Source organism: Schistosoma mansoni (assembly GCF_000237925.1).
Source record: "Schistosoma mansoni, WGS project CABG00000000 data, supercontig 0385, strain Puerto Rico, whole genome shotgun sequence".
NCBI classification, from domain to species: Eukaryota; Metazoa; Platyhelminthes; class Trematoda; order Strigeidida; family Schistosomatidae; genus Schistosoma; species Schistosoma mansoni.
Genome location: NW_017386227.1, coordinates 10,809 through 19,664, shown reverse-complemented (window position 1 = coordinate 19,664; position 8,856 = coordinate 10,809). Strand labels below are relative to the sequence as shown.

General features: G+C 34.0%; 1 protein-coding gene across 1 annotated transcript in view; it reads right to left on the bottom strand.

The window, feature by feature from the left end:
• The window catches only part of Smp_177240 (hypothetical protein), a gene marked incomplete at both ends in the record, with an annotated part of 19,582 nt that overhangs the window by 5,596 nt on the left and 5,130 nt on the right, over window positions 1-8,856 (bottom strand). The window contains 2 exons of the mRNA XM_018792307.1: window positions 6,495-6,620; window positions 6,663-6,851. Of these exons, the coding sequence (XP_018644034.1) occupies window positions 6,495-6,620; window positions 6,663-6,851 (315 nt within the window). The remainder of the gene's footprint in view (window positions 1-6,494; window positions 6,621-6,662; window positions 6,852-8,856) is intronic.

The window sequence follows — 8,856 nt, the reverse complement described above, 5'->3', positions numbered from 1 at the left end:
AAACGCGCGTCCTGGATTCCACTGCTAGCCACTATCCATCTTTGCTTACAATATACTGATTCGTTTAAAACGATAGTGGATATAAATATATTAAATAGTCAAAAAACTGTAAATATTTCCTTGTAAAAGCCAGTCTGAGTGAAATGTTATAACATTATGATGGAGTAATTATTTAGGCATTACTATTTAATATATAGAATATAAACCATAAATCAACTTGTGCAGTGGTTGTTCCGGTGTATTCCACTTTTACTTCTGTGATAATTATTGTACAAAATGTTAGTTAATCAGTCACTCAGTGTATATATAACTGATAAATGAACATGTTGTCTTCTTTTATACTGAGATAAAACAACTCTCTGGTGCTCCCTGATTTTTAATAGTACTTTGAATAAGATCAATCTGTGGCGAATATTACCTACATATAATCTAGATTTATCAAGCTGATTTATGAATTTTTTCCCAATAAAGTACAATGGAAGCTCAAGTGACGTATGGCTTCCATAAAATATTTTTTTCTTTACGGACTGATGTTTACTTGATCGGAACACCAGTTATTCTCCTTGATAATAACAATCGGAGAATCTCAAAACATAGGAGTTTATCGACAGCCAAATTTTTTTATATAAACATGTTGGTTTCCTAGTCAGCGTTAATATTTCTTTCGGTATCTACATGATCCGATAAGGTTAAGATATCAATAGGCTTTTTTTCACAACAACAAGATTTTTTAGTAAGATTATCTAACTCCTAATTTTGTTTAACTGATCACACGTTTTTCACTTTATAACAGTCAATCAATGAAAACAACGATGGACATTTTGTTATTGTCTAGTTCATATATTGTCAGAATAGGGCTTCGGATTGCTGATTTTCATTAAATTGTATACTGACTGAAGTTGAACTAGTACACTATTGAGTCCTGACTCAGTGGTCCAGAAGTTAAGCGTTTTCAGGCGTGACCTAGGTCCTGGGTTCTATTTCCGCGTCCGGGATCGTGTGTGCACAGCTGAGGAGTCTCATACTAGGACGAAATAGCCTTTCAGCGTTTGAAGGTTTTCAATAATTGTTTTTCATCGGTCCGTGACTTAAATCATACATTAATGTTTATCTGCTTTGTCTAGTTAATTAAAAGTGTAGAGGTGACGTTATTATTCATTTGAAGTCTATATACATATACATATATATACGAATGTTTAGTTTTTTATTGATTTTACTTCCGATTCCGTCTGCTTCCCCCCTCTGTTATGTCCCGGAGAGAATTATGAATGGTAACTTTACAATTTACAAACTGACTTGTAAAATGTTTCCTTGTTATTAAAGAAGCTTAGTAGTAAGCATACCTAATAAGAACTGTAATCCAAGTTTTAGAGGTTTGTAGTAAGGATACCAAAATTAGATCAAAATTCAAATATTAGTGACTGATAATTATAAACTCTTCTCAAAAAATCCATTTATAGTTAAAAGGATTATCTATCTAATATATACATATATATATGCATTGAGAAATAACAGAGAAAAATTCTACCCAAAAGACATTCCTGTTAACCAAGGAACTGGACTAACATTTTCAATTGTGGCAATGAATCGGATAACGGGTAGAATTCCTTACGTGCTCGTTTCTGAACTAATTAAAAACCAGGTTCATATATGTTGCTAATTACTTGCAACCTTCCAAAATTCAATATAGTGCATTAAAATGCCATGTCACCCACCCTAGTGCATATTTAATACATGTAATCGGTGACACTCAACTCCGCCTGTAGCTACTCCGGGGGCTACTACCAATAGACTGGAAAAAAGGACTTCTGATCAAGATACCAAAGAAAGGCGATCTCAGCAAGTGCGATAACTACAGGGGCATCACTCTTCTCTCAATACCAGGAAAAGTCTTCAACCGAGCATTGTTAAACAGGATGAAGGATTCCGTGGACGCCCAACTTCGAGATCAACAAGCTGGATTTCGTAAGGATAGATCGTGCACAGACCAAATCGCAACCCTACGGATCATTGTGGAACAATCAATCGAATGGAATCCATCACTCTACATCAACTTCATTGACTACGAGAAGGCATTTGATAGCGTGGACAGAACAACACTATGGAGGCTTCTTCGACACTATGGCGTGCCTGAGAAAATAGTCAATATCATACGGAATTCCTATGACGGATTAAACTGCCAAATCATCAATGGAAGACAACTCACCGACTCATTCGAGGTGAAGACCGGCGTCAGGCAAGGTTGCTTAGCCTCACCCTTTATCTTTCTCCTGGTCATCGACTGGATCATGAAGACGTCAACATCTGGAGCAAATCACGGGGTACAGTGGACAGGCAGGATGTAGCTTCACGATTTAGACTTCGCGGATGATCTGGCTCTTCTATCACAAACGCAACAACAAATTCAGGAGAAAACAGCCAGTGTAGCAGCAACCTCAGCAGCAGTAGGTCTCAATATAAACAAAGGAAAAAGCAAGACTCTCCGATACAATACAATATGCACCAATCAAATTACACTTGACGGAGAAGCTTTGGAGAATGTGGAAACCTTTACATATCTGGGCAGCATCATTGATGAACACGGTAGATCAGATGCAGATGTGAGAGCGAGGATCGGCAAAGCAAGAGCAGCATATTTACAACTGAGGAACATCTGGAGCTCAAAACAATTGTCAACCAAAACCAAGGTTAAAATTTACAATACAAATGTCAAGACAGTTCTACTGTATGGGGCGGAGACGTGGAGAACTACGAAAGCCATTATCCAGAAGATACAAGTGTTTATTAACAGCTGTCTACGCAAGATACTTCGGATCCGATGGCCAGACACTACCAGCAACAAGTTACTGTGGGAGACAACAAACCAGATTTCAGCGGAAGAAGAAATCAGGAAGAAGCGCTGGAAGTGGATTGGGCACACTTTAAGGAAATCACCCAATTGTGTCACAAGACAAGACCTCACATGGAGTCGTGAAGGTCAAAGTAGAAGAGGAATACAAAAGAACACATTACGCCGAGAAATAGAGACAGACATGGGAAGAATGAAAAAAATTGGATAGAACTAGGGAAGAAGGCCCACGACAGAGTGGGTTAGAGAATGCTGGTCGGCGGCCTATGCTCCATTGGGAGTAACAGGCGTAAGTAAGTAAATCGGTGACACTCGACTAAAACTGCAAACTAAATGACTGACACTATTGGTTAAAGCAAAATATGACTGATTTGCTCAAAGCTCAGTCAGTCAGTTACAACGTAGAACTTCGTACGTACGTACATCAGTTCAAGTTGCCATACCACATCAGCACAGAGATACAGTTGTCGATACAAATCCTATATTGGTAGAAGTAGTAAGAGTATAAGTATTATGTGAAAGATAAGGGTTTGATGTTATTGAAAGAGCATAATACGGTGAAATAAATTTGGAAAGAGAAAAAGGATGGGGACATGAAGAATTCAGATTAGAATTTGGTAGAACACAAAGAGTGGATGCACCTTCACCATTGCAAACGATTTTGAGCCATGTCATCCAAGGTCTCTAACCATCGGTTGTTATCATCTCGCGAATCCCAACCAGGTAGTCTACACCTACCAACATGGCCCAGTCCACTTGTCAGCGACTTCATGAATTTATGCCATGTTTTGGCCTGCGCAATGAGTTTATAGACTAAAGATATTGTTGGAAAGTTTCAAGGTAGTTATTCACACAGGAAGAATAGTAAAAACAACTTAATCATAATAACTGAGAAGTAACAGCTACCAGCATAAACTCCATTAGTTGAAAACGCAATATTGTCAGTTCTCAGGTTCAAATCTGTGTGAAACTAATCGTTCTGAGAAAACTTGGAATAAAACAACACAGTTATCTGATACTTCTAGACAGTTTAGTTACGTAACCACCTGAAAATTAAACATTTCCTTCAAAAACAGAATTTTCGAGGAGAGTTCTACACTCCCACCTTTACATTTGTTCATCATACCACTTACAGGATTATTAACTTTTATTAGTCAATTAATTATTACTAATTGATCATAATCAGAAAAGAAAACAGATAGAGAAATAAAGAAAAATATTGATTGCAATCACATTTGCATATATATCTATCATGAATTATTCAACAATATAACTGATACAGGTCATCTATGAAGAAGTAAATAAGTTGATATAGATTACAAATACATATACGCAATAACTTTTTTTATTGATTACAAATATAACAACAACTGGGACAATAAAGATTTTTCGAAATAGTTGAAAAATGGTCATTTAGTAGTTTACCTTTGTGTTTTTTTGACTCTACACTCACGATGATGATAATTAAATATATACAAATACAATAAAATCAATGATTAACTAAAATTAAATGATCATTACACTCAATTTTCCTTATACAATTTCTTTTTAGTTTTATTACTTCAAAGATGAAGTAGCATCCTGTTGCTAGGATGACTACAAGTTATCTAGTTCTTGAGAATAAATATTGATATCTTTCCTGTAATGACAACAATTAGCATATTTTTATTAATTCGTACTTCTATATAACGAATGTTGTTTTCTAATTATTTGGATATTATCAATTTTAGTTTGCTAATTTCTCAAAAATTTCTCACTTTGATATTATCGTCCTATATATACAAAGATGTTCTACTTCAATTTTTTTGTTTTTGTTGAATATCAAGCTTTTGCTATACTCCTGTTTTGATCTCAGATTCCATTATTTGATGATAATTGATGGAGCGTTTTGTACGTTAGTGGCCGTATCATCGAGTTGGTGTTAGTTCCTAACCATATTTGAAGGATATCGATAGTTCGTAATTAGCAATTATCATAGACTGAACCGAGTGAACCACACGGTTCAACACATAATACAAATGAATAAGAATCATATAATATGAGATAGCCATAGGATTTTAATAAATGGACAACTAACTACGTCATATCTATATGTTCATTGATGCAGTGAACATTAAATAGATTATATACGACTACGAATTGTGTTTCAGAGCCACAGTTCAGTAATTAAAGCACCCCACTCAGTCACAAGATATAACAACTTTTAACCGAATTACCGGTGGTTTCTGAACTCACTCTACCAAATATTTCGGTTTGGAAAGTTGTGAGTTGCATAGATAGTCTTCATAAAGACAATGTGGGTCGAATTTGAGTTCAGCAATCTGGTAATGTGTAAATTTAGTCGCCAGAGATAATATCAATTCTAAAATTATACATAATTTGAATCCTAAATCAGCTGTGAAGTTTCACTTAGAAAGTACTTTCGTTTAATCATTTTAAAAAACTTGATGAAGTCTTCACAATCAAACCGAAATATCCGGAAATTTTTAATATTTTACTAGATATTTCATGAATCGTTAAAATTTAATTCCTCTGTATTAAGAGATCCCCGTAATTTATTTACTCTCACTATGGATAAAATAATTAGAGTAATATTTTGTTAAATGATATATTCGAAAATTCGCTAGCTTATTATTCATTAGAATGAGAAAGAATCATTGAATTAGATGTTGTAAATTTACGGTGTACGAATTCGTACAAATCAACTGTCACTATCATTGATATTGATATATATGTAATCAAGCATATCAGTACATGTTTGTGCACTCAGCTTTGAGCGAGATACATTGAGTTAGATCTCGTGGTAATATCCAGTTCCTCAAACCGAAACAGGTGGACAAGCACTCGAACTTACGAGACATTGGGTGAGAGTTTAGTGCATTAATCAACAAACGGCTGATCAATAATTTTACACGTCAATTACTGGGTCTGGGTTTTTTTAATCAAACTCCACTACCTACTGCTTAGTCGAACGAGTAGTATCACTAGCTTAACAAAAATTTCAAGTTTGAATCTCAGCGCAGTGGTTAGTGAATTACAACAACTTTAGTGAATCTGTAGATTATTTACTGTCCAATGTGTTAAAAAGTAATTTTTATTAATAAAGTACCAAGCTTCATAGATAGTAGTGATAGCTTATACTCATAACTATACTGAATACGAGAGCATGTTTACGAATGAATATAAGCTACAATTACAGTTTCTTTCCAAACAAAACTTCATACAAGAAAACTCAAAAAACGAAAACTACTGAAAAGCTACTTCCATTGATTCGGAGAATATACATAGTAAGAGTGATATATACATCCAAAATGAGAATAGAAACTTTATAATTCTAGGCAAGTTACAACATTTATTCCTTAATACTTTACAAATATACTAATGAAGTTGAACTGAAGATAAATTGTGTGAAGTAGTGGTGTTTAGGAACTTATCATTCAACTAGTAGGTAACAGATCCGAATTCTATTCTTTCTAATTTAGTTTCAGCAGGCAATTAGTATTACTATCCCTTGTAAAAAAAACAATTTGGTTCGAGACCGACTCTATATAAACCGGTATACTAGGTAAGTTATTATTACATCATTTTGACGATAATATCAACAAAAAAGGAAATCATAACCTGTGAGATGTAAACAGAAGCTAACCTGTATATATTTCTTAGGGATCGCTGTAGATGAATCCATTTGCAAGAACATGATATTATCTGCTTCTTGAGAAATTTTACCACCACCATATAAACTGTTAATTGAAAGCAGACGACCAATTTCTTCCTATTTAAAAATGAAACTATGTTAAACAATAAAAAAATTTACTTTTCGAGGATGAGCGACGATCGTAACATGTGTACCTTTTTCAGTGGCAAAAGCACGTAATTTTTCTATAAAGTGATCTTGACGCTGAAAACGTTCGATGAAAGCACCATCACCAGCGCCTAGTAAAAATTGTAAATTATCGATAACTATGTGTTCTACGCCAGAATCTTTGACACCAACCTCCATAGTCTACATATAAATAGTAAAGAAAGAAAAATAGAAGTAATATAATCAAATAAACAAACTAATTTTATCAATAGTTGATGTAAACCATAAGCTTGTTATACGTCAATATAAGAATAATCCGTATAGGGACTATATTTGATGTTTAAGAACAACAATGCTTATTTCCCAAAGAAGAAATGCCTGGCTTAAGTATTCTGTGGTTTGAAGTAAATGAGTGAAAGCCCTCAACTCAGGTTTTATGATAGCTTAGACCAACCGATATAAGATACTTGTTGTTCTCAGGAAACTGATTTTTCTCATAGGATTTTGTCCGGCATCATGGAGTGTTGCAACTAGAAACTTAATAATCGAGTTATTTAGGTTGGTATTGACCTATTCGATCACAACCCAGACTGATCAGTGAAATTCCATCAGCACTAAGAACTAGATAACATTATATTTATTCATACAGGTGGTTTAAAGCATTTTTCAGGAGTGGGTACTTATAGACAACGCTAAACTGAAATATTAAATTCTCAGTTTTTAGGAGGAATTCAATAAAAGAACAAACATAGGTTATTAGTTTTCGAACAAACTGTTTCACTTGTTTCGGATTTTTTTCCGGACAAATAATCTTACTTTGGTACTATTTCTATATATAAATATACTCTTGTTTCAATTAACTAATTAATATCCTTTATTTTACCGTGGAAGAATGATAGTTGAATATTATTGAGATCATGAACTGATCTAAGTTACACAACCACAGAAATCTTGCAAGGACTGGGTGGTCGTTTCATCCAAGTATAGGTCTCCTCAGAAGTGGAAATTCACGATCCTGCAAACGAGAATAGAACCGAGAACCTTCGGTCTCATGAACGAACATTTAAACAATAGACCACTCAGCCAGGATCCAACTCCAGTTCATGACATTGGGAGACCATTTTTCATTGTCTTCATTGAGTACCTTTCTCATACTTGACACGGATTAGCTATATTGACCACGGAACTCCGGTACCTTCAAGTTTTTGATGGTTGTTTAACTTAGATCGGTTCGTGATTTAAATGAAATCCAACAATCTTCACAACCCCATACTGAAAATGATGGCTGGTTTCGGACATCCATAAAGCAGATTCCTAACAGTTCAAGCAAATGTATGGATCATACTCAGGTGATTTCCTGTCATTTATTATTACCCAAACGTATAAATTAAGTGATATTGCACAACTAAGCAAGCATTTTAATCATAATAACATTTGTCAAAAGTTGACAGTTAATCTAACTTAGCATAAATCCACTAACGGTAGGAAAATGAATATTTTTATACAAAATTAATGAATGATAAAAACAAGTGAAATTTAAAAGTTCCAATTCTACGACGAAATGTGAACAGTTGAAAGTCACAATGATGTAATAATAAGGGTTATAAAACTAAGTCACAATGTGAATGAAAGCAATACAAGATTGTGTAACTTCCTAACACCTCTAACGAAAAAAATAAATGGATTGTTAATTTATTGTGCTAGATTGTTATCACTTCAATATGGTGTATCCTTATACAATATGGTGCAACTCATTTAACAAAAGTTGATGAATAGGACTTTAAGTCACACATTTTGGTTGTTTCATTATGAAAAGAACGGAATAACGTCGCCTCTACTTAACATTACATTCCGTAAAATTACTACACTATATGTCGGAATCCAATGTAATAATCTCGTACATGGTGTATTATATATATATATATATATATATATATATATATATATACTCGATGCTTAATTACTTCGAATCTTAAAGGAACTTCAACGAAGACACACCTCTTCTATAAAGAAACAACAAAAGGAACAAGCCTGAAAACAGTACATATCTCACTGTATCTCGTAAAGTGACAAGCTTTTGTGAATTTTATGCACTCGCAAATCTATTTCTTAAAAAAAAAGAGAATTATCAGCATTTTATATTTTGAATTTTGCTGGTTTGAACAAACTAAGAATGACAAGATTAGCTAATTAAAATGAACCTATT